General features: G+C 44.3%; 1 protein-coding gene across 1 annotated transcript; it reads left to right on the plus strand.

Moving 5' to 3' along the window:
* The first annotated feature begins 2,440 nt into the window (after nt 1-2,440).
* HRG (histidine rich glycoprotein) lies at nt 2,441-18,753 on the plus strand. The gene is made up of 7 exons (XM_020988956.2): nt 2,441-2,736; nt 6,014-6,130; nt 7,937-8,036; nt 10,571-10,737; nt 11,919-12,065; nt 15,961-16,059; nt 17,991-18,753. The coding sequence occupies exons 1-7, from the start codon at nt 2,545-2,547 to the stop codon at nt 18,663-18,665; spliced, it is 1,497 nt and encodes a 498-aa protein (XP_020844615.1). The 5' UTR covers nt 2,441-2,544; the 3' UTR covers nt 18,666-18,753.
* Nucleotides 18,754-26,242: the final 7,489 nt, after the last annotated feature.

Consider the following 26,242-nt stretch of genomic DNA (forward strand, 5'->3'; position numbering starts at 1 on the left):
TATAAAGTAATTTGTTGGTAGTTTGATTAGTATGGTATTGAAGTAATACTGACATTTTTATTAAACTGACTCATTCCACTCATGAGCAGTTAATATTTTCCCCATTACTTAGGCCTGTATTTCTCTAAGCAGTGGTTTGTAGTTATATTTATATAGTTCTTGTGGGGATCTGGGCAGGTAGACTTCCAAGTGTTTTATACCTTCAGTAGTGATTTTAAATGGCACATTTCTTTTCTGGCTGGGTTTGTTGGCATTATGTAGAAATGCTGATGATTGGTGTGGGTTTATTTGATATCTTTCAAGTCTACAGAAGCTTTAAATTATTTGAATTAATTTTAATTATCTCTTTAGGGTTCTGGTGCTTCAGCAGCACAGCAAACACTGAGCTCAGCACCTGAGAAACAGGTACTTCCCCCAGCCCAAGGGCAGCCCCTCCATCAGCGTCTGAAGGCACCTTTCTTCTTCTTGCCTCAGAAACAACAGTGGCTATTTTTGAGTCTCCTGTAAAATATAAGAAAAAAGCATTAAGCAGCACATCAGGGATGGCTGGCCTTTGTGTCTTACTGCCAGGAGGAGGAGGAGAAGAAGGAGGAGGAAGAAGAGGAGGAGAAGGAGGAGGCTGTGTTTGCATTCTCATCTTAAGCCTGCTCAAATAACTTTTCTTAGAACAACAAGAATTGTCCTTGGGTGGGAAGCCTAGTTCTATACCGTAAGACAGCTCATTGAATGTGCCTACAACAAGTGCCAACTGTTTAGCTTGGCATCTAAAGCCCTTCACCATCTGACTCCAGTAACTTTCCAGTTTCAAGTGACATTCTAGCCAAACTGCCCTCTTTGCTGTTGCCCATCTGCTCTCTCTGGATCTTTTCAGAGGCTGTGCCTCATGCCTGCAATGCCCTCTCCTTCACCTCTATCACTTAGAATCCTTAGCTTCCTTCAACATTTAGCTCACGGGCCAACCCCAGTAGTGGGGGAGGGAATGGAGAAAGACAATAAGCATTTCTGTAGCACCTACAGACACTGTGTTAAGCCCTTTACAGATATCTCATTTGACCACCACAAGGCTAGGTAGGTGGTGTTATTATCCCCATTTTATAGTTGAGGAAATTTAGGCAACAGAGCTTAAGTGTCTTGCCCAGGATCACACAGCTAGTGAGTGTCTCAGGCTGGATTTGAACTGAGGTCTCCCTGACTCCAGGCCCACCTCTCTGTGGTACGCGTTACCCTTTGAATTTTCCTTAGCTGTTATTATATTGCTCAAATAATGCTGTATTTATTTCAGTGTGGGTGTGGCAATGCCAACCAAATTTAAGCCCTCTGAAGGTAAAGACTGCTCTTCATCTTGTCTTCGCCCCTTATTCCCAGCACATGGTGAGACCTCTGTGATTGGGGGCTGAAATGAACGGGATCAGACTCCTCTGTGAGCTCTTACCTCCTTCTCCCTCCTAATTCAGGACCGTCTCCTCAAGCTCTTACACTTTTCCCTATCACAGGCACAGGAAAGGGCATGACTGTCCCAGGTTTGAGATAAAGCAGGTTCTAAGTGCCTCCTGACTCTTGGATCTGTCCAAATCTCATACCTTTGTACATTCATCAGATCGATCAGACCCTCTGCTCAACCCTCTATGCCAGTGACTCTCAAAGTCTGGCCCCAGGTCTCCAGTGCGCCATGAAATTTGGGATGTTATTTTATTTCAGATTAAAAAAATCTAAACAATTTCACTTAATATTTTACTACCTCACCATGTGCAGTAAGTACAATATTCATAAATAAAACTTAGCCATTGCACACGCGCACAAACATAAATGTACATTAGACCAAGTAGTCACAAGAGGCTCAATAAAAACAACAAACTGTTCATGTGAAAGGGTAGTGGTGCACGCGTGAGCCCCCCGACTCTGTACAGCAATGCCAATTTCAATGATCATGCCGTGAGCAGATACAATCTGAGAAGCGCTGCTGTGCCTATACTCTTGTGCTTATCCTACAGGAGACCCCATCAGCGAACAGATCCACTTTGTGGTTAATGTTTTTTGTTTTGCTTTTTTAAGACTCCATCTCTAATGCTGTCTGCTAGGAGTGTCTAAATTGAAGCCGAGGCATAATTTCACCCCGATGCTGACAATGACTCTCCACTTTTGCCTCCAATATTAACTAATCATTTACTGGCTCTCCCCAGTCTTAACCAGGGGTCAAGGTGATAGCCAAGATTACATAACTGAAATGTACTAAAAGTTCCCCTTCTGTAGGGATCCACTGGATTTGTTTTTTAATTCAAAGAGATTGTCCCCTAAATTCCGCCAGACACCCCCGCACTGATGAGTCTCCACTTTTGTTTCCAATATTAACTAATCATTTACTGGATCTCCCCTATCTTAACCAGGGGTCAAGGTGACATTCCAGATTACACAACTGAACTGTACATAAGTGCCCCTTTCATAGGAATCCACGAGCCACAGGGCTTGTTTTTATTCTAAGAGACTGTCCCCTAAATTCTGCCCGACATCTCCCGCCCGTGTGGTGGGTTTCCATGCTTTGCCACCATGTGGGCTCTGACAGTCCTGCTGCTTCTCCTGGCCTCAGCAGAGCTTTCATCCTCAGTGAGCCCTGCAGATTGTGAGGCGGTTGGGCTCAAGGCTGGGGAAATCCTGAATCAGATCAATGAAAAGCGAAGGGACGGCTACCAGTTCCAGCTGTTACGCGTTGCTGATGCCCACACTGATGCACCCGAGGAGGTGAGGAACGGTGCTAGAGACAAAGCTGGGAACTGAGCTCTTCTCAGCTATATACCCTGGAGGGTGGGGTGTGTGTGTGTGTGTGGTGTGTGTGTGTGTGTGTGTGTGTGTGTGTGTATATGTGTGTATGGGTATGTGTATATGTATATGTGTATATATGTATGTATGCACATGTGTATGTGTGTAGCATGTATATGTGTGTATGGGTGTGTGTGTATGGGTATGTGTATATGTATATGTGTATATATGTATGTATGCATATGTGTATGTGTGTAGCACGTATATGTGTGTATGGGTGTGTGTATGTGTGTAGCGTGTATATGTGTGTATGTGTGTGTACATGTGTGTATGGGTATGCGTGTGTGTGTGTGTGTGTGTGTGTGTGTGTGTTTGTGGCGGAAGAATGGTTCTGACTATTGGGCAATGCTGCTTCTTTAATGATTCAGTTACTTTAGGGAAGGCAATTGTATTTACTTTAGTAAAGAGGCACAAAGACTGAATCTGTGGCCTCATGGATACAGGGGACTCGTGGGTGAGGAAACTGAGTCACCCAGAGAGGTTGTAATGGAAAACAAAGAATATCTTTTTCTTTTTAAAAATTTTTTTGGAGGCAATGGGGGTTATATGACTTGCCTAGGGTCACACAGCTAGCTAGTCAGTGTCTGAAGTCGGATTTGAACTCAGGTCCTCCTTACTCCAGGGCCGGTGCTCTATCCATTGCTCCACCTAGCGGCCCCCAAAGAATATCTTGGTAGTGCCATTGCCCCTGGCACTCTTCAGACCTGGCTCGTGCTGCTTTCTCCCATTATTTGGGTGGAGGTCATTGTAATCATGCCTGTCTGATTCTGTTGGCTTGGCTTTCTTGGCCTTCCAACACTTACTACAAGTGAGGGGCTTATAGCTCTCAAACTAGAAGGTACCTCAGTTGTCTTTTACCTCAACCCCTTCATTTTACAGGTGAGGAAACTGAGGCCCAGAGAATTCTTTCCTTGTTTCTCTGAATTCCTCATGTTTGTTTTTTCTTAATGGTGCAAAAATATTCCTTTATATTCATTGTGCCTAATTGATTGTTTCCTGTTCTTTGCTACCACAAAAAGTGCAGCTGTAAACATTTGGTTAAGTGCGTGGCCTTTCTTCTGCCTTGACCTATCTGTATGTGCTCTGATGGGTCAGCTTGATCAAAGGGTAGGAATGATTTAGTAACTTTTTTGTCTTCAAATCATTGTTATCAATGTTATTTTAACTATTAGTCAATCAATGTTTATTGCAGGTCAGCATTTATACTAGCAAAATAGTTAATATTTACATAGTATTTTAAGGTTTGCTTTGTAGACATTATTTCACTTGAGGCTTATAATAATTATCCCTATAGGGTAGGAGCTAATGGTATTGTGATCCTGATTTTCCAGATGAGGAAATAGAGGTTCAGAGAGGTTAAATTATTTGTCAGAATCAAATAGACAGTAAGTGTCAAAAATGTAGCTAAATCTAAAGGTCTTTCTCCTTCTAAATCTAGTTCTCTTTCCATGATACCAGGGGTTCTTAATCTAGGGTGACAGGACCCCACCTCACCCTTCACCACCAAGGTATCCATAGATACATCTGGGAGTCTGTGAATTTGAATGGATGACGTGTTTATTTTCATTAATCTTTTGTTTCTTTTGTAATCCTAATATTTTTATTTTGTGCATTTAAGATCTCAATTTTAAGAAGGAAGGGGTTCACCAGGCTGCTGAAGAGGCCCATGACTAAAAGGGGGAGGAATTCCTTCCCTCTACCATGCTGCTTTGATCAACCAGAGGTTTGGGTAGAGGCCTGGGGGTGGCCCAAGTTCAGGTCCAGGCAGGCCCTGCTTCAGTCTGGGAAAGTGTGATGGAGGAAAAACCCATGTGAAGCCACTGACTCCCTCAATGTGTCTTATGCAGTTCCTCCTTTATTCTGGAGGAGGAGTGCTTAGCCTGGGGCCCTCAGAAGCCCTGAAGCTTTCAGGGGGCCTGTGAACTTGGGGGGGAGAAATGACATCTATATTTTTACTAACTTCTAACTGAAACAGAATATTATCTTTAATTATGAATGTGGGCACCAAGCTTCATCCTGAAAAGGGTTCCATCAGACTCCCAAAGGGTACCTGTCACAAACATGGTTCAGAACCCCGTGACAGAAACTTTTCTAAGGCTCTGGCACAAAGGACCACAAAGGAGTGAATCTGAGCAGGCACGTGGCCCCCAGGAGTAAGAAACTGGGTAACAGACATGAGTTTTCTCCCACTGTCACAAAGTGAGCCTCAATTTCTTTAACAGTAAAATGAGGGCAGCTAGGTGGCATAGTGGATAGGGCTTCAGCCTTGGAGTCGGAGGACCTCAGTTCAAATCCGGCCTCAGACACTTGACACTTACTAAGCTATGTGACTGAGCAAGTCGCTTAACCCTGATTGCCTCACCAAAAAGCAAAAGAAAAAAAAAACCTTTAGGGGAGAAAAATTTAAAGCTCAAAAGCTTATGGAAGTGATTGATAAATCCAAATAAATTAATATAAAAATAAAATATTTTTCAGCAAGAAAAAAAAATATAGACTACAGAAACAAAACAAAACAAGACACAACAAAAACCATAGTAAAATGGCTACAAGCCTCCTTTTACCAGCCGTCTCCCAAGGCTATTTGCAGGGAGGGTCTCTGTAATTTGTACGGGCTGTATGTAGCAAGTTGTATCTAATAGATTTGCAGTTTCACGTGCAATCATTTTTTTATTATACCATGTTATTTATGGAAATGTTTATTGTATTCCATAAATTAAAAATGAAATAAAACCTTTTAAAGCTCTATATGCATACCAGTGGTTTTTCAGGAGAGTATAAACTCTCTGAGGACAGGGATTATTTAATTTGTCTGTAGATCCCCAGTGGCTTGAATATTGCTTGGTATACATTAAGGGCTTAATAAGTGCTCATTGATTGACTGTGTCCCCTAATAGAACACAAGCTTCTTGAAGACAGGGACTGCTTGATTTTTGTCTTTGTTTCCCTAGTACCTAGCTTACAGTATACAGTTTGGCATACAATATACAGTGAGTGCTTGATAAATGCTTATTTCTTGATTAATTGTCTCCTCTGATAGAATATAAGCTCCCTGAGGGCAAGGACTATCCTCTGAGGTCTCTTGTCTTTTTATCCTCAGTGCTTTGTCTACTGCCTAGCACATAGTAGGCACTTAATAAATGCTTATGGGACTGGATCCAATTGAATTTGTTAAAAGGTGCATTTTCTTCTCTTTCCTCAGGAATCTGCAGTTATCCACTATTTGGTCCTGGATGTGAAAGAATCAGACTGCTCTGTCCTGTCTAGGACACCCGTGGAGAATTGCCAACCAAAAGGTGGCAAACGGCCCACTGACACTGTAAGTAGACAAGCTCGATACTTTCTCACCTTTTGAGGGCACTCAGATATTCCCTGGCAGTCTGTTTTGCCTAATAATGTACAAGAGCAACAGAAAGAAAAGCCCTGATGATTTCTCTGGTCCTTCTTTATCTCCCCATGGGTTGGAGGGAAGTCCTTCCATTCAACATGGGGCAATTAGCCCCTAGACCTTCCACCTTCGGACCATGCCAGGCTCCTGGAAGGAAGAGGGAGAAGGCAGTGGCGGTTGTAGGTCCCTCCATTTCAGCCACAGCCTAGAATTCCACTGGCCTAAGCATTTCTGAGACTGCCCATCTTGTCCCAAGCACCTCATGGTCCGCAAGTCTTCCTGCCAAGACTGCCCTCTGACACGTGGGAAGTCCATCATATAAGGATCTCAGCCCCAGATTCATAAGGGAGGACCGTGCTCCTCTTCTCAAGGTTGCGCCCAAGAGTGTCCTGGAGCCAGCTCCCAGATTGGGAAAGCCCATTGTTAAATATCCAGGGAAGGCATTTACACTGGAAATTGGCAGATGCTACAAATCAGGTATTGAATGCTTTGTTGATTGTTTAGACTTTAAAAAATGATGGAGAAAACAGCAATAATGTAGGTTAAACTGAGAAGTGTGTAGTGAGTACAATTTTTTGGAGACCTAGCTGTTAAATATTTATCAGCATACCCCTTGCTACATCCACCCATCAAGACAAGTTCATTCCTTTAAATTTGAAATTTTATTTTCAGAAAGAAAAACAGTTGTGTTCAGGCTGAAAGTTGAGCTTCTTTTTGAAAATGTTTGGGACTTCAACTTATATCTTCTGAGTGGTTCTTTATAGCCGATGATGTCCCAGTAAATGTTTAATAACCAGTTATCCACCCTACCCGCAAATGTACACAGGGCACACTTTGAAATTTAGACTGAATTGTTGGCATTTTCTGCATCATTTTCTTAAGTCTAGATAATCAATGATGCAATAAATTAAGCCCTGATTTGTAGGGATTCTTTGAGGTGTAAATACTCACGCTGAAAATTTAACAATCAGGTGTCAACATCCAGTTCAAGCAGGTTCCAGCACACCCCCTGTCCGGAGGCAGCTGAGTGGCTCAGTCAGGAAGGCGGCTGGGTCTAGAGACAGGAAGTTCTGAATTCAAATCCATCCTCAGACACTTACTAGCTGAGTGACCTTGACTGAGGCAATTAACCTCTGTTTGCCTCAGTGTCCAGGGATAATAATGACAACATCTACCTTCAGGATTCTTGTGAAGATGGAAGGAGATTACATTTGTACAATGCTATGCACATTTTAGGGGCTTAATAGATAAATCCTTGTTCCCTCCCTTTCCAATAGCCCTCAAGAATCCATTCAGACTTGTAATAACCTTAGGAGATCCGTTCTGACCTCAGGGGAAGTTTAGCTGTCGTGTGTTTTATATGTTTTACCTCATTTGAGCCTCACAGCAACCTGGGGCTGTTACTTTCCCCATTTTGCAGATGAGGAAACTGAGACTGAATCCAGGGTCACACAGCTAAGGAAGGTAGAGAAGAAAGTCTTAATGAGGACCCTTCCCAGGGTCACGGGAAGCACCCTATCTTTGCCCTGATTCTGAAGAAGGCAGGACATCCAAGGAAATGAAGAGCGATGTTTTCCTTCTTTTTGTTTTTGGCAGTTGGGGTCAAATGACTTGCCCAGCTAGAAAGTGTCAAGTGTTTTGGTTTGAGGCCAGATTTGAACTCAGGTACTCCCGATTTCAGGGCCGATACTCTATCCACTGTGCCACCTAGCTGCCCCGATTTTTTCCTTCTTGCAGGTCATCGGGAAATGCAAAGTGGTGGCCATCAGCCACCCAAACACCACCTATTACCCGGAGCATGATAAGGTGATTGAGTTCAACTGTACCACAAGCTCTGGTATGTGCTAGGGCTGCCTGGCATGCAAGGGGTGGGTGGGATTCGATGTGAACTCAGGCTTCCCTCTTATCTCCACTCCCTGGATGGAGGGGGGGGCAGGGGTGGGGGATGCAACTCTCCCACAAAGAAAAACTCACATGGAGGAAAAGGTGAATGAATGCCTAGACACCGCCCCCTCCCCCAACCCCGCCCCCCCCAACACACACAAGCACCTTCACTAAAAAGATAAAAACCAACCCTAAACCTACTGCTGGATTTCTTCAAATCAGAAACTCTTCCCTAAGATTTAAAGCGGGATTCAGTTTACAAAAATTGGATGGATAATTATTTGCATTAAAGACAATAGATTTAAGGCTAAAAAGGACATCAAAGTCCAGTCTACTCATTTTTTTTTTTTTGTGAGGCAACTGGCTTTAAGTGACTTGTCTGGAGTCACACAGCTAGTGAGTGTTATGTGTCTGAGGACAGATTTGAACTCAGGTCCTCCTGACTCCAGGGCTGATGCTGTATCTACTGGACCACCTAGCTGCCCCTCTTCACTTCCAAGAAGAGGAAATGAGGCCCACAGAGATTCCATGACAGTCAGAGAGCCAGTATAGACCACAGACAGGATTCAAACTCAGGACTTCCTGTTTCCAAGCTCAGTGCTCTATCCACCATGCCACATTGCCTCTCTGTTGTAAGACACTCCCTCTCCCCCCTCTTCACTTTCTCCTCTGGTCAAGCACAACCAGGCTCATGGTCACTTTCTTCCCATCACAAGTCCAGGAAAAGCCATTATAGCCAACACATACATTGTATAAGCAGATATGAGTATTGTCCTTTTTATACCAACACGATGCTTCTGAACTCACTGTTCAGTTTCCTTGTGGTTATCTGTAAATCACAAAGGTAAGTTCTTCCTGGAGGTAATGATCCCATGGCATCACCAGGTCACGAGGAGGAGGAGCTCTCTCTTTCTATTTGAGATGGGCTTTGCAGGCACTGTTCCGGGCAAGGCTTAGTCCCTTCTCACCACTGACTATCACACCTACCCATTTATTAAATATTACCCTTGGTCCCATCTTTCTCATCTCCTCCTGCTGGAGGTATTGCCTTCCCCCCCTCCACTGACATCATCCTTACTCTCTACTCTAATCTTAAAATCTTGAGTTCAAATCTACTCTCAGGCGTTTACTAGTTATGTGACCTTGTACAGGTCACTTAATCTCTATCTGCCTCAGTTTTCTCAACTGTAAAATGGATATGATAATGGTACTGATCTCCCAGGGTGGTTGTGAGGATCAAATAAGATATTTACAAAACATTCAACACAGTTCTTGGCATACAGTAGGCACTTAATAAATGCTTCCTCTTTTAATCTACTGGCTACTTTCCTGATGCCTATGAACATGCCCATACCTGCCTCATCTTTAGACCCTGACTTGATCAAATCATTCCTACTGGTTGTCATCCTATGCCTCTGCTCCCCCTCTCCACTAAACTCCTTGGGAAAGCTAACTATACTCACTGACTTCTTTTCTCCTCTCCCTCTCTTCTAAACCTCCTGCAATTTGGCTTTGGGTCCCATGATTCAACTGAAGTTGATCTCTCTAAAGTTTCCCATGATCTCTTACTTGTCAAACCAATGACCTTTTCTCTGTCCTTCCCCTTCTTGACCTCTCTGCAGTCTTTGACACTCACCTCTTGGACACTGTCTTCTAGGTGTTCATGATACTGTGCTCTCTTGGTTCTCCTCCTATCTCTCTGACCACTCCTCAGTGTCTTTCCTGAATCTTCTTCCACATCATGCCTGCAAACTTTAGGTGTCCCCCAAGTCTCTGTTCTAGGCCCTTTTTTCCCCCTCCCTCTATACTATCTTAGTTGGTAAAATCATTAGCTTGTACAAGTTTAATGATCATATGTATGCAGATGATTCCCCAGATCTATAGATTCAGTCCTAATCAGCTGTCCCTAGTTGAGCATTTATGATCTGCCTTTTGGACATTTCAAGTTGGATGTCCCATAGGTATCTCAGGGGCAATATGTCCAAAATAGAACTCATTGGCTTCCCCCCCAAACTTTCTCCTCTTCTAAACTATCTTACCGCTGTTGAGGGCACTTGCTTGCCTTCAGGGTGTCATGGGAGAGGCACACACATTTCACTACAGCTATCCTATTTAGAGGAGAATCTGAAAATGATCTCTATTGTTTTTATATCACTAATATGCATTTTCCTACAGCCCCATCCCTCTCCTCCACCTAGAGAGCCACCTCTAATTACAAAAAATAAAGACTGAGAAAAAAGAAAAGCAGATAAGTGAAACTAACAAACATATGGATCTGCCTGCCAGTATATGCTGTTCTCCACCTCCATAGCCCCCCCCCCCCCCCCCCCCCCCCCCCCCCCCCCCCGCTGCCAAGAAGAGAGGGAGGTGTTTCTCATACATTGTGTTTTTTTTTTTTTCAGGACCTAGCTTGGTTATTTTATTCCATTTCTCTTTTGGTGATTATTCTTTCCATTTACATGATTGGGTTTCATCTTATTTTCACAGTTTCTTCTGCACTAACCAACCCCACATCTGAGACTGTGATTATTGACTACTTTGAAAATCCAGAACAATATAAGGAGCAGGCAGAGAAAGCCCTCAAGCGGTACCAGGAGGCTAATGCCAGTGTCTCCTCTTTCCAGCTGTTGAAGGTTGAGAGAGCTCTGGAGGAGGTGAGTCTGCAATAAGCCTTTAAATAAAGCTCTGGTGTTGAGAGGGACCAAGGGGCAGGGTGCAAAATCAGTAGGTGTGATATCCTCTATGTGAGTGTGGCCTGCTAGGAGAATACAGATCCCACAAAGCTGGGAGAAAAAAAATCTAAAATGCTACATAACAGTCAGAATCCCAAAAGATCATTACAGGGGATAGAAAGATGGGGGCAGATATAATAAGATGAAATTTAATAGAGTTACATGTGAGAAATTTGGATTAAAAAATCAACTTCAAAAGTACAAGATGATGGGAAGGGGGCAGGGAGAGATCAAAACTAAAAATTCTGTAGAATAGACATGGGATTCTAGTGGATCACAAACTCAAGGTAAATGTTCAGTGTTATGTACCTCCCCTCCCCCATTAAAGTAACTTTAGGATACATTCAGAGACAAGGGAGGTGCTACTGCTCCCTCTGTACTCTGCCCTGGTCACATCTGGAACAACGGGGTCCCACATCTCAGGAAACTGAGGCATGTCTGAGCAAAGGTGAGGAAATCCAGGACAAAGACGGGTTGAAAGAGCTAGGGATGTTTAGTTTGGAGAAGAGAAAGCTCAGGAGATATATGAAAGCTGTTTCTAAGAAACTGACCTACTGCCATGTCCAGCAGCAATTAGTTGGGGCTGGAATGACAGCAAAGGCTTCTTAATCACTTAAATGGCTGAAAACGGGATGGGCTCTCCCTCACTTAAAGACTTCAAGTGAAGACAGATGACTGCTTGTTGGAGATACTGGAGAAGGGATTCTTGGTTAGGGATGGGAAGGCTGAATGGCCATTGAGGTCCCAAACCAGCCATGGGTGATCTCTCAGGAATGTGTCTCTAAATTGGGGCCGTTTGCGGTCATTAGGTCAGTAAAGAAGCATTTATTTATCTGTAGGAGGAGGGGTGGCACATTCAGAGGGGGTGGGCAGTTCACATGAAGGAACTGCCTTATTGGTAAATATTTCAATTCAAAAAAACCAAGGAAGAGGAGGGGGTCCTAGAAAGGGAAGAGGACAGAGCCAGGGGGTGATGTGGCCCCACATTCCGAGGAGACATGGGGGTATTTGTAATGTGTGGGTACTGGATATGGAATTGAAGAATGGGTCATTAAGCTACCCCGATTTGCTTTCCTGGAGCTCATGTGATCTCTCTGCTTCAGAGGGGAGGAGAAAGTACCACTTTGTACTTGGATTTTAGCATAAGGAACCACTCTGAAGAAGCCCCACCTCCGCCTCCACCACCGCCTCACCACTTCTCTGGGCCAGAAGGCCGGCCTCCGCCTCCTCACTTTTTCAGAAGCTGTCCGGTAAGTGGATGAGGAGAATCCTGCTTCCGACTCTCATGACCTGTGTGAGCCTGGGCAAGTCACTTACCTGCTGTTTGCCTCAGTTTCCTCATCTATAAAATGGAGATGATGATAATCACACTTACCTCTTGGGGCTGTTGTGAGCTTCAAAGGAAGTAATATATGTAAAGTACTATGCAGACCTGAAAACAACATCTGTATGTGTGTTTACATATATACACAGATATAAAATAACATTACACACATATTTTGGTATAGCTGATCCCTGTTGCCATCAGTGAAGACCCTGTGACTGCAGCTGATTCTGCCTCCTTGGTCTGGGAAGTTTTTCTTGTTTTCTTGGACGTCTCCACGTCTTGTTTCTAGAGCACTCTGTAGTTTTGCAAATTTGTTCCCCGAAGTTCTGGTTCTCAGTTTCAGGCTTTGAGGCGAGCAGCCAGAAATACTGGTCAGCTGACTCCCAAGTCAGTTCCCCGTGGGCCCAAGGCCTCTGTACTCTTTGCTCAGGGAATTCTGGTTTCCTTGGGGGCCAGAGGCCAGAGAAGGTCAAGCAGGAGCAGAGAAAGCACTGACTCAAGACCACTGACCCCTTTCTGGTAACATGCAGCCCTGGTGAGAGAGGGCTTAGAAGCACCTGTGATAGCTATGAAAGGTTCAGGAGTCAGGGGGCTTGGGTTCAAATCCCACCTCTGCTGCTTAGTACTGTTATGATCTTGGGAGTCACAGCTTTCTAGGTCTCAGTCTCCTTGCCTGTAAAATGAGGGGGTTGAATTAGATGGCCTTTGAGGTCCCTTAGAGCTCTGGATCTAGAAACCTATGATGGGTCCTTGAGAAGATGGGTCATGGAGAAGAGAAATCAACCCTTTCTGCTTGGCCCCAGAAAGAGGACTACTTCCCGTTACTGGGAGCTGTCCACAAGTGCAGAAGCAGACTTCCTGGGGGGATGGGTTGGCTCTCACTAAAGGTTTGCAGGCAGAATCTGGACGTCCCTTTCCCGAGATGTTGCACAGGTGACTTATATTTGGGAACAAGTTGGACTGAGTAATACCTGTGATCCCTTGCCACAACGAGGCTCTGAAAGTCTCCAGGCAGGTCAAGAGAGGGAAAGACAGCAACTCTTTGCTTCCTCCTCTCCTGAGCTGTACTTGTGGCATGCTGTCTATTCAGAGACAGTCAGGAATCAGTTCTCTGGAGAAACAAGCCATGTAGTGTTTCAAACATTGAAGGAAAAGGAGCCTCTTTGTAGGCCTTCCTCCATGGGCTACAGCCAGCCAGAGGGAGCAGCCAAGTTCCCCATTGCCTCTTTACCCTGGCTGGTGCCAGCATGGTTCAAATTTTCCATGTGGGAAAGCTGAGTTGTGGGAGGGGTCATTGAGTCTTTTTTTGGTCAGGCAGGCAGTAAGCATTAATTAAGCACCTACTATATACCAGGCACTGAGCAAAACACTGGTGCTACAAAGAAAAGCAAAAGAAAGTCCCTGCCCTGGAAGAGCTTCCATTCTAATTGGAAGACAACATGGGGGTGAGGGTAGAGAGGAAGGGACAGCCCTCACTATGCCTAAGCTCAGTGCCTAGTGTAATGATGGGTTGCTGCTGATTTCTCAGAGGAGCCAGGAAGCCCTGACCAGACTCATTCTTGCACCCCTCAGAATCCCACGCTGACTCCCCCCCCACCACCACCCCAGGCTTCCCCAGCTCCTGGCTGGCTGGACTCCCTGGGGCTGCTATTCTGGCTTGAGAACTTCTGGAAACAAAAAGAATGGATTAAGTTGTGTACTAGCCATGGAGCCAGGCCAAATGCTTATTGAAAGACAGGAATAGAACATGTTCAAAGCTCCACTTTTCCCAGGCTGGTGGCTGGCTCCCCTCAGCCTCGCCATCGTCAGCATACTGACCCTCCCTTTGCTTCATTTTCTGTAACTGCCCTCACTTCTCTACAGATGCTTCTTCCCCAGACCCTTCCATATAGAACGGAAGCTCCTTAAGGGCGGAACTTGTTACATTTTCGTGTTTGACTGTGTATGTATATATATATCATACACATATGTTATCTCCAAAAAGAATGGAAGCTCCCTGAAGGCAGGAGTTGTTTCATTTTTAATCTTTGTGTCTCCAGTGCCTGACACAAAGTAAACATTTCCTCTGCTTGTTACATTGAACTTAAGGTCAAAGAGCTGGACAGCGGCTTCACCTGCTTAGTCCCTCTTTATTTTACAGATGAGGAAATGTTGGTGCTCACTCAGAGCAGTGCTCAGATCAAGGTCACCCAGGAGGCTAAAGGCAGGCGGGGATGGAGGCCTGACCTCCCCTGCCTTCCATCCCCTGCCTTCCATCCCCAGCCACCTCACCACCTAGTCAGTGTTCTTACCAATACCAAGGACCACCCATTTAGGACAGGAAGAGACCTTGGAAGCCACTGATTTGACTCCCTTCACTTTATAGGACACTGAGGGACAAAGAAGCAATCTGACCTACCAAGGGTCATGCAGCTCACACATCCCACTGCCAATGAGATTACCTTGTGTTTCTAGGCTGTGATCATCTTCCCAGGTCATTGGACAAGGGTCAGATTGCCATGTATACACCCTCTCATACCCACTCACACACATTCACACACTCACATATACTCACACACATTCACACACTCATATATACTCACACACATTCACATACTCACATATACTCACACACTCATGTATACACTCTCACACACACACACTCACACACATAGTCTCACATACACTCACATATTCAAAATACTCACACACACTCAAACACCCTCACTCCCCCAAACTCATCCACACACATTCACTCACACTCTCACAATACACTCCTGAACACTCTCAAACTCTCACAGATGCTTGCATTCACACACACACACACACAACACAGAGTCTCCTGCCAGCAGACACTCTCAGACTCTCACAGTTGTTTGCATTCACACACACGTGTGCACATACACACACACAGAGTCTCCTGCCAGCAGACACTCTCAGACTCTCGCAGATGCTTGCATTCACACACACACTCACGCACACACACACACACACAGAGTCTCCTGCCAGCAGACACTCTCAGACTCTCACAGATGCTTGCATTCACACACACACTCACGCACACACACACTCACGCACACACACACACACACACAGACACAGAGTCTCCTGCCAGCAGACACTCTCAGACTCTCACAGTTGTTTGCATTCACACACACGTGTGCACATACACACACACACAGAGTCTCCTGCCAGCAGACACTCTCAGACTCTCAGATGCTTGCATTCACACACACACTCACGCACACACACACACAGAGTCTCCTGCCAGCAGACACTCTCAGACTCTCACAGATGCTTGCATTCACACACACACACTCACGCACACACACACACACACAGACACAGAGTCTCCTGCCAGCAGACACTCTCAGACTCTTGCAGATCACACACACACAGACACAGAGTCTCCTGCCAGCAGACACTCTCAGACTCTCACAGATGCTTGCATTCACACACACACTCATGCACACACACAGAGTCTCTTGCCAGCAGACACTCTCAGACTCTCACAGATGCTTGCATTCTCTCTCTCTCTCTCTCTCTCTCTCTCTCTCTCTCTCTCTCTCTCTCTCTCACACACACACACACACACACACACACACAGAGTCTCCTGCCAGCAGACACTCTCAGACTCTCGCAGTTGCTTGCATTCACACGCGCGCGCACACACACACTCACACACACACACACACACACAGAGTCTCCTGCCAGCAGATACTCTCAGACTCTCGCAGATGCTTGCATTCACACACACACACATCCATCCACAGTCTCCTGCCAGCAGACACCTCCCCAGGACTCCCCCCCAAAGTCACAGGCTTCTCTCTTGTTTGCAGGTCTTTGGATTTTGCTGGGCAGCTCTTGTGTACGATGTGAAGAATTCGGACTTGAACAAACCAGATGATCTGCATGTAAACTGTGAAATTTTCAAGGAGGTATGTGCCTTGCCTTAAACTGTCTTTGTCCAAGACAGCATCATGCCAGGAGGATTTTAATGTACTTCTCAGACCTCAGTCTCCATCTGTGTCCATTACTGGAAAGATGGGGTGGTGGAGCACCTTGAGGGCCAGATAAAGGTGTTAGAACTTCACTCAGGAGGTAATAGGGAGCCAATGAAGATTAGTGAGCAGGGAAGGGACATGACCAGAACTACACATAACAAGAATTAATTTAGCAACAGTTCTGAATGACAGATTGGACAAAGGAGAGAGGGGAGATGTCAAGACCTACTGAGAGGCCAATGGTGGTATGGGGATAGTCACGAAGGGGTGTGTGTGTGTCCTATGATCATAGGTCTGGAGACAGAAGGAGCCTCAGGCGTTGCTAGAGTGCCCACCCCCTTATTTTGAAGATGAAGGAATGGAGGCCCAGAGACATTAAGCGTTCAGTAGGTGGCAGAGCAAGGATTCCCCACCAGATCCTCTGACACCATCTCTGGGGTCCGTTCCACCGCCTCTGGTGGAACAGACAAGATGTAGTGACTGTTGTGATGTGAGATGCAGAGGACAGAGCATGGATGGTGGGGCCATCACCAGAAAGGGTGAAGGATAATGGGGTGGTGGAGCCTGAGGCCCCTTCAGCTGCCATCCATGTGGGAAGGTTGGCCTGGAGTTCGGAGAGAGGTCAGGGCTGGAGATGCGGCTCTGGGAGATGTCTGTGTGAGGGAGCTCGAGGAAGTAGCTTTCTTCTTTCCGCACGTTCCTACAACATCTGTCACTTTATTGTCCGCCTTCCCGGATGGAGAGGCATCCACTGAGTTCTCCTAGTCTAGGCCGCCCTTTGCCTCTGTTTCTTGAAGGAGCCAGGGCTTTCATTCTTACTTCGCCATTTTAATAGGATCATAGTGACCCCAATAGCTCTCTAATGAACGTGGAGCTTGGGCCTGCCGCTCCCCTCTGGGCCTCTGGCTCGGTCTCTGGGGAAGGCGTGATTGGATGAGGTCCCACAGAAGGGCTCTTCCAGCTCTCGACCTAGATCTGCATCTAGCGGATCCTTCACCCAAGGGCTCCACTATTTCAGGAGCGTCACAATTACACAGCACTTATTCATCACTTACTGTGTGCCAGGCACCATAGTGAGCCCTGGAAATATGGGGAAAGAGCAAGAACAGCCCTGTCTTTCAGGGAGAACATACGTGGGGAGACGTAAGCATTGATGTTTCTCGTGTATCGTTTCTAAAAGGCTGGGCTTGCACTAATCTATTTTATTTTTTGCTCCATAGTGGGAATCTCAAACTCAATATGTAAATTTGTGTAAAAAAAGACAAAAATGAGATGCAAATTGGTATTTTTTATTTTTGAACTGGTGCTCGTAGTCCTTAAAAAAGTACTCCTGCCCTGGCCGACACCAGAAGTATGTGAGGGGCAGCTGCCTAGAGAATGCCCTTGGCCTGGGAGTGGCACTGAAACATGTTCAGGGTAAGGGGACGAGGCTCCTCTGTCTTTGTGACCTCCTGACTTCCACCTCATGGAGTCTTAAGGGTTCTGAGTCCTGATGGGAACTGAGGAATAGACTAGAGCTTACGGTGCCTAGCTTCTCTTTTTGGATTATGGAACTGAGCCTCCTCTCTTCACACACTCTGTTCCAACCAAATCAGCCCACTAGCTGGTCTTGGCAGTCCCCATTGACCTCCTGTCCCCCATACCTGGAATGCTCTCTCTCCTTACCTCCACCCATTCTTCAAGGTGAAGGGGGAGTGGTCTCCTACGTGAGGCCTCTCCTGATTCCTGGTAGTTTCTCTCACTCTTCTTTCATGTATAATTGGACTGCATGGCCACTGAGGTCCTGTGAGTGTGTGAAATGCTTATTGAATTAAAGGGAATGGAATAGAGTTGAAAGGACCATTCCTATGTCCTTTTCCTTCCAGGACCCCAATTTCAGCAGTGGACGACACCACCGTTTTGGTGGGCATGGGCACCATCCTCCTAGAGGCCCACCTCCATCACATGGACATGTGGGTCACGGAAGCCGAAAACCTCCTCACCCTGATCATTCACATGAGCACAGAGGGCCACCTCCTACCCACCCTCCTTCTTTGGAAGAGAAAGAGCCTAAGGCAGGGCCACAGAAGAGTTCTGATAATTCTCCTGTCAGAGATGAACCAGATCTCCATCATCCTGAAGGAACTCATCCCTCCTTTGCCCATGCTGACCACCATAGGTCTGATCCTCACAAGCCATGTCCTCTTGGTCCTGGTCCACATAAGTATGGTTCTCAAGGTCATGGTCGTCATGGTCATGGTCCTCATGGTCATGGTCGTCATGGTCATCATCGCCATGGTCCCCACGGCCACGGTCCATGTGGGCATGGGCCTCCACCTGGGCATACAGAACAAGATGTTCACAGACTTCCTCCACTAAAGAATGGTGAAGTCCTTCCTTTGCCTGAAATCAGTATTCCTGGTCAAGGTCCATGCCCAGAAAAACAACACCCTCCAAAACCAGAAATTCAGCCCTTCCCACAGACATCTTCAGAGTCCTGTCCAGGGAGCCTCAAGTTTGAATCTCCACAACTTTTGCCATTTTTGGAACATAAGATTTAAAATGATCAGCTGATTTTCACAAGGGAAAAAACCAAAAGAGTCAGGTGTGCTGAGTCAGAAATAAAAGAGAATCATTGTAAAATTCTAATATTGTGATTTCCTTTTTGATATTCTCAGTGATGTGAAAAGGAGACAGACTGTCCAAGGGCTATCCTGGAAGGAGCCCTAGACTTGGTGGTGGAAGGATTTACAGAAATACCAGCTCTGACATTTACTAGCTAAGTGACCTTGGGTAAATTATTTAGGATCAAAGAACTATAGCTGGAACAGACCATGTGTGCAGTGGCCATGTCCAATCACCTCATTTTATAACTGAAGAAGCTGTGATATATAAAAATTTAGAGAGATACAGTTTCTGGGTAAATTAATAGCATGCAATTAATAAAAGGGGTCGATGGATCTCTCAAATGGTAAAAACCTCTTATGGAACCCACTCAATGCTTATATGCCCTTGGAAGAATGGGTATTCCTGAGAATGGCAACTCTGATTGGTTGACAATTAATGAGAATAAATACTATAATGAGAGGTAATCCTATTCTAATGGGGGTCTGGGAGATGTGACTTTGATCACTCTTGCTCCCAGACCACCCCTAGCCCTGATCAATTTCGACAGAGGATCTACCTCTCCTCAGACCTGGCTGAGTAGAACACAGGGCTAGAAATCACCTTAGATTAAATTCTTTGTAAGGTTCTCTTAGCTGAGTGGGGTCAACAATTCCAAGATTTCATCTCATCATCTGCCCAGCCTTTCAGAGAACTAAGTTTTGACTCAGTTACCAAATGAGAAAAGAAAAAAAAAAGCTACTGGATCTTCCCAATATTAACAGTTGGTTATTTAATAATCATTTCTCTCAAAATGAAGACCTGAGGAATTTTGTGACTTTCCCAAGGCCGCATAAGTAGTAAATGTCAGAGGAGGGATTTGAAGTCAGATCCTCTGACTTAGGAGTCAATACTTTTTTCATCATACCCACTCATTTTCCTTATTTGTAAAGTGGATGAATTAGATGAGGTCCTTTCCAGAGCTCCAAAGCCTATGACCTTGGTTAGGTATCTGAGGTTCCATTGCCAACACTTGCCTAATCTCTGGACCTCTGCTCAGGTTTGATAATACCCTAGACTCATGAGATCATAGGAGCCAGGCCAGTCTCCTCATTTCCTGAGGCTCAGAGTTTAAAGTGTCCTGCCCCAGGTCTCACACAGGTAGTGAGTTAACAGAGTTGGGATGCTACACTACGCCCTCTGAACGTGAATTGATTGCACTTTTCTAGGTACATCACTTTTTTTTTTTTTGCTTTTTGGTGAGGCAATTGGGGTTAAGTGACTTGCCCCAGGTCACACAGCTAGTAAGTGTCAAATGTCTGAGGCTAGATTTGAACTCGGTCCTCCTGACTCCAAGGCCAGAGCTCTAACTACTGCGCCACCTAGCTGCCCCTCTAGATACATTACTAACACCAACCAGCCCAACCCAAGCAAATAGCAATGGGGAGCCAATGAAGGTTTTTGAGCAAAGAAGTGATATTCTAAATGCATATGTTACCTAGATGGATCTAATTTCAGTTGATTAGGTGGCTTGGAGGGCAAAGAATCCAGAGACAAGGAGACAAGTTCGGGGAATCTCACCACATTAAAGTGATGGCAACAAGAAGGAAACTGGGTAGAAGTAAGAGAGATGGTGGAGAAGGAAATGGTAGGATTTAAGGACCATCAGTGTGGACAGTGAGGGAGAGGGAGGAATCCAAGGTAGTTCAGGTTATAATCCAAAGCACCATGGAGTATGGTGGTACTATTAACAATAATACAGAAGTTAAGAAGATGAATGGGTTTAGGGGTGAAGAGGATAAATCTTGTCTTGGATCAGCTAAGGTAGAGGTGATACTAGGACATTCAGGTAGAAATGTACAACAGGGCAATGAACAGAGACATAACTAGGGTGGAGTACCTGGGACTTTCATAGGATCATTAATCTTGAAGTGGATGGGCCTTATTGATAGTAGGATCATAGATCTAATAATAATAGCTAACATTTATATAGCACCTACTGTATGCCAGGCATTATGCTAAATGCTTTACAAATAGTAAATGAGTTTGATTCTCAAAACAACCATGAGAGGTTGGTGCAGTTATTATCCCCATTTTACAGTCCAGGAAACTGAGGCAGAGGGTAAGTGGTTTGTCCAGAGTTATATAGCTAATAAGTATCTGAGACTGGATTTGAACATTTAAGGCTGGATTTGAACTTGTCTTCCTAAGATAGCTAGGTCATACAGTGCCAGACTTGGAGTCAGGAACCTGAGCTCAAATCTAGCCTCAATTTCCTTATCTGTAAAATGAGCTGGAGAAGGAAATGGCAAACCACTTTAGTGTCTTTGCCAAGAAAACCTCAAATGTTTTTTGCAAGTCAGTTTACTCATCTGTAAAATTGACATTCTTATCCAGCTTTGGCCCTTGAGTCTATGATCCATGATTCTATGATTCATTCAGCACCAATGCAGAGAATTAATTGGAGAGAAGTAAAGTGAGAGACGAGAAAACCATTGCAATGGTCCAGGTGAAGAGGATGGAAGGTTTGATCTGAAAGGGTGGCAGTGGGTGTGGCAAGGAGAGGGTGGAGTGGAAAGATGTGACCAGAGATGTGAGAGCTGGTGACTGAATGGATGGGGGATCACATACTGGTTCCAAGGATGCAGTGAAAAAATGCCAGGTTTGGTGTGGAGAAGAGCTAGGAGTCCATCCCAGCTCGACAGCTTCAGAGCAAGGTCTGTCACCTTCCTGGGCCTCAGTTTCTTTATCTGTAAACTGAAAGGGTTAAACTAGATGTCCTCTAAGACCTCTCTTCCAGCTCCATACCTGTGAATTTAAGAAAGGATTGTGCTGGGTTAATTCCAGAATACTTTACAGTTGTAAACCCTAAGACCCTGTGACTTCCAGGATGATAGGACTGTTCTGCCATCTTCTGGGTAGAATAGGGTAGAAAACAAAACTTTCCTGGTCTTTGAGAATAAGGAAAAGGCAGTAGGAGGGAGAGGGAGTTCATTTTCAGCCTTAACTAATTTGCAGAGTAGCTGCTTTAGTCATGTGTAGAATTACTTGTTAATTTGTTTCAGTTATGTCCAACTCTTAGTGATCCCATTTGGGGTTTTCTTGGCAGAGATACTAGTGGTTTGCTATTTCCTTCTTCAGTTCATTTTACAGATGAGAAAAACTAAGGGTTAAGTGATTTGCCCAGGGTCACATGGTTAGTAAGTGTCAAGTGTCTGAGGCTGGATTTGAACTCAGGTGCTCCTGACTCCAGGGCTAGTGCTCTATCCACTGTGCCGCTAGCTGCCACGTATGGAATGAATGATAAGGTGGCTTGCTAGTCCTAGCTACCTGTGAATATACATGTGGGCCCTCAGCCTCTTCTGGCTTGGAGCTGGGAAATCTATTTAGCTTGTTAGCAGCTTCCTCATCCTGGGAACTAGTTTGTCCCTGAGCCATCCCAGGAGCTTACTTCTGGATTGGAGCAGCCATCATGAGTTCTGTTCTGTTCTTTATCAAGTCCCTACCATGGACAAGGCAGCTGTGGCATTCTGCATAGGGAGAGATGACTTTGAAATCAGGAAGACCTGGATTCACGTCTTGCTTCTGACAATAGCTACGCAGCTATGAAGAAGTCACTTAACCTCTTAGTGATCTACGCAATTTCTTAAGAAGAAGGTTGTGGAGAAGGTGCCAATCCCAACTGTCTAACCCTATCAGAACCCAACAGTGTCACCTGCATTGGTGGAGGGACTTTGCTTATCCGAGAGTCCCCTATACCAGTGAAAGGTTGGGTTCCTAACCTTATGTGGAAGGCTGGAGGGACAAAAGGCAGAAACAAAATGGCTCCTGCTCTGAAGAAGTTTGTATTTTATTGGGAGAATACAAGACAAATAAAGACAAGGTAATTTGAGGAAGGAAAGAGCCCTAATAACTGGAGGGAACTCATAATAAGAAAGAGCATCTCAGACAAGCTTTGAAGATTAAGAGCTTGAAAAGTAACACTGAAGAAGGAATGAATTCCAGGTCGAGGGGACGGCTTATCCCTGGCTGGAGCTGCAATGTTGGGTTCAGTGAAAAGTCAGTTTGGGTAGAAGAGGGAGTGTGAGGAATGTTATTGGAAACATGGGCTAAAAAAGGTCAGTAGGAACCACATTGTGGAAGGACTGCATGCTCAGGCTGCTCAGCTGGTAGCTTTTCCTAGAGGCAACAGGAAGGCACCAAAGGGTACTTGAGTGGGGTATAATATGTATTGTATATTAGAAAGATGATTTTTGGTAAGATGAGAAAGGTGGGAGAGAGACAGAGAGAGAAAAAAAGAGGAGGGGGCAGCAGTGGATAGAGCCCCAGCCCTGAAGTCAGGAGGACCTGACTTCGAATCCAGCCTCAGACCAAACACTTGACACATACTAGTGTGTGACTCTGGGCAAGTCACTTAACCCCAATTGCCTAAAAAAACCCAACAAACAAACAAACAAAAAAGAGAGAGGAAAGAGAGTGGGAGAGAGAGGGAGGGAGAGAGGGGAGGGGAGAGAAGGGATGGAGTGGGGGGAGACAGAGACAGAGACACAGAGAGACAGAGAGCACTTCCTAGTCTGAACTTGGTGACTAGGTGCAGTAATAAGATTTTGAAAAGAAGAAAGTGAGATTAGAGCACGAATGACGATGGAATTGGCAAGTGAGCAGGGCGGCCATGACGTGAGCCTGCGATGATGGAGAATGCGCTCAGGAAGGGGAGGCACAGGGAAAGACAGAAGGGCAGGAGCTTACGGTCAGATAGAGGGACTTCAGGCTGCTGGATCATAGAATGGAACCCTTGTGGATGACAATGAGGTGAAGAGTAAGCCTTTCTAGTAACTGATGCCAACTTGGAACCAAGAGGCGCCCACTAATTGAAGAGTGGCTGAACAGTTCTGATACATCAACGTAATGCAATATTATTACTCTATTTAAGAATGACAAAAGGAAAGATTTCAAAGAAATATGGTAATACTTGTATGAATTGATGATACAAATGAAGTGAGAATAAAGAGAGCAATTTATACAATGACAACATTATAAAAACAAAACTTTCAAAAACTTATGAACTCTGATTTAGGCAATGACCAACTATGACTCATCATCATGGTTCATGATCAGAAAATTTATCATGGCGCAAGCTACCCACCTCCTGGCACAGAAGTGATGTACTCAAAAAAGTGGAATAAAATATAGTTTTGGACACGGCTAATGTAGGAAACCATTTTGATTGACTAGTTAGTAAGAAAATAAGCATTTATTATGTACCCACTCCATGCCATGTACTTTGCTAAACACTGGGTAAAAAAATGTAAAAAATAGTCTCTGTCCTCAAGGATCTTAAAATTTGATGGGGAGAGGACATGTAAACAACTAGTCTAAACAATATATATGTGTATATACATATATGTATATACGCATATTTGAAAAATTGAGGGTAATCTCAGAGGGAAGGTACTAAGATTAAGAAGAACTGGAAAGGCTGCTTGCAGAAGGTGTACTTTAGCTGAGATTTGAAGGAATCCAGGGAACATAGGAGGCAGAGATGAGAAGAGAGAGCATTACAGGCATTGGGAACAGCCAGTGAAAATGGCAAGAATCTGGACATGAAGAGTCTTGATCAAGGAACACAAAGAAGTCAATGTCATTGCATCACAGAGTACATGGAGGAAAGCAAGGTATGAGAAGTTTGGCAAGGTAGGAAAGGACCAAGTTATGAAGGACTTCAAAAGTCAAACAAAGGATTTTATGTTTATTCCTGGGGGTAATTGGGAGCCAGTGGAATTTATCGAATGGGGGAGTGATATGGTCAGTTGTACATTTCAGGAAGTTCAGTTTGGTAGCTCTGACAAATATAACTATGGATATTAATTCTGAGCCTTTTTCTTTCTTTCTTTTTTTTTTACAAAGGGAAGATGATAGGCAGGAGCTGGGGATAGGAACAGGGAAAAAAAGAAAAAAGAAAGAAAGAAGGAAGGAAGGAAGACAGAAAGTTGAAACATTGAAGGGAGGAGAGAAAGAAACATTGAAGGAAGAAAGGAAAGAAAAGAGACAAATCAAAGAAAGGAAAAAAGCAAAAAAAGAAAGGAAAAAAAGTATTTAGATCCTTTTTGTTCTTTTTTGTTTTGTTTTGTGTTTTTCTTTTTGGTTAGATAAATCTAAGCAAAAGAAGACCTAGGTTTATCTAGGTCTGAGAGGGGTAAATTGAGGTCCCCCACTATTATAGTTTTATCGTCTATTTCCTTATATAACTCATAAATTTTCCCTTAAGAATGTATATGTTTTGCATTTGGAACATATGTGTTTAGTATTGATATTAATTCATTGTCTATAGCACCTTCTAGCAGTTTCCCTGTTTTTTATCTCTTATAATTACATCTATTTTGTTTTTACTTGAGATGATCACTGCCTCTATCTTTTTTTTTACACTTCAGCTGAAGCATAATTAGATCCTTCTCTAGCCCCTTATTTTAACTCAGTGTATACTTTTCTGTCTCAAGTGTGTGTGTGTGTGTGTGTGTGTGTGTGTGTGTGTGTGTGTGTGTTTTGCAAACAATATATTGTTGAATTTTGGTTCTAAACCATTCCATTAACCTCTTCCATTTTATGAATGAGTTCATCCATTCATATTAATGGTAATGATTGTTAATTGTGTATTTCCTTCTACCCTATTCTCTTATATTTTTCCTTCTCGTTTTTTTTCCAGCCCCCTCTTCAAGGAGGCTTTTTTTTTTTTGCTTTTGACTATTGACTCCTTTAATCTACCCTCCCTCTTATCTCATACCTTTTTCCTTAATCCCTTTCCCTCCCATTTCCCTGTTGGCTAAGACGTATTTCTGTGCCTAACTCATGTATATGTGAATGTGTGTGTGTGTGTGTGTGTGTGTGTGTGTGTGCGCGCGCGCACATGTGCACACATTCTTCCCTCTTTTAACAGTTCAGATGAGAGTGAGGTTCAAGTGTCTCCCACTACCCCCTCTCACTGCTCCATCTCCTTTTTTGTATAAATTCTTCTTAGCATACCTCATTTACATAAGATAATTGCCTCTATTCTCCTCCACCTTCCTCCCTCTCCTTTTCATTCCTCTTTCTCATCATTTCCATTCTCCTTTTGACATCACTCAAATAAGTCCTCTGGCTAATTAGAGTCCTTTTATGATCCCTGGTGATGATAAAGTTCTGATGGGTTCCATGTACCATCTCTCTACATAAGAATGTAAACAATATCATTTAGACCTTTATTTCTCACTTATATTTGCCTACCTTTTTTATGTTTCTCTTGAGTCATGTGTCTGAATGACAAATTTTCTGCTCAGCTCCGGCTTTTTTTTTTTATCAATAATTCTTAGAAGTCCTCTATTTCATTAAAGATCTATTTTTTTCCTATAGGATTACACTGAGCTTTGCCGGATAGGTTGATTTTTATTGCAATTCTAGATTCTTTGCCTTCTGAAATATTATATTCTAAGTCCTCCACTTCTTCAAAAGGGTGGCTGCTTAATCTTTGCTTTTTCCTTTGCAAGTTCATGGTTGTGGC

Source organism: Phascolarctos cinereus, unplaced genomic scaffold (assembly GCF_003287225.1).
Source record: "Phascolarctos cinereus isolate Bilbo 61053 unplaced genomic scaffold, phaCin_HiC Scaffold_7;HRSCAF=346, whole genome shotgun sequence".
In the NCBI taxonomy this organism is placed as follows: domain Eukaryota; kingdom Metazoa; phylum Chordata; class Mammalia; order Diprotodontia; family Phascolarctidae; genus Phascolarctos; species Phascolarctos cinereus.

What these genes read in the sequence shown, in the direction of transcription:
- HRG (XM_020988956.2), top strand. Translation starts at nt 2,545, where the DNA reads ATGTGGGCTCTGACAGTCCTGCTGCTTCTCCTGGCCTCAGCAGAGCTT. An exon ending in ACACTGATGCACCCGAGGAG is followed by an intron (nt 2,737 to 6,013) that starts GTGAGGAACGGT and finishes CTCTTTCCTCAG; the next exon opens with GAATCTGCAGTTATCCACTA. An exon ending in CAACTGTACCACAAGCTCTG is followed by an intron (nt 8,037 to 10,570) that starts GTATGTGCTAGG and finishes TTATTTTCACAG; the next exon opens with TTTCTTCTGCACTAACCAAC.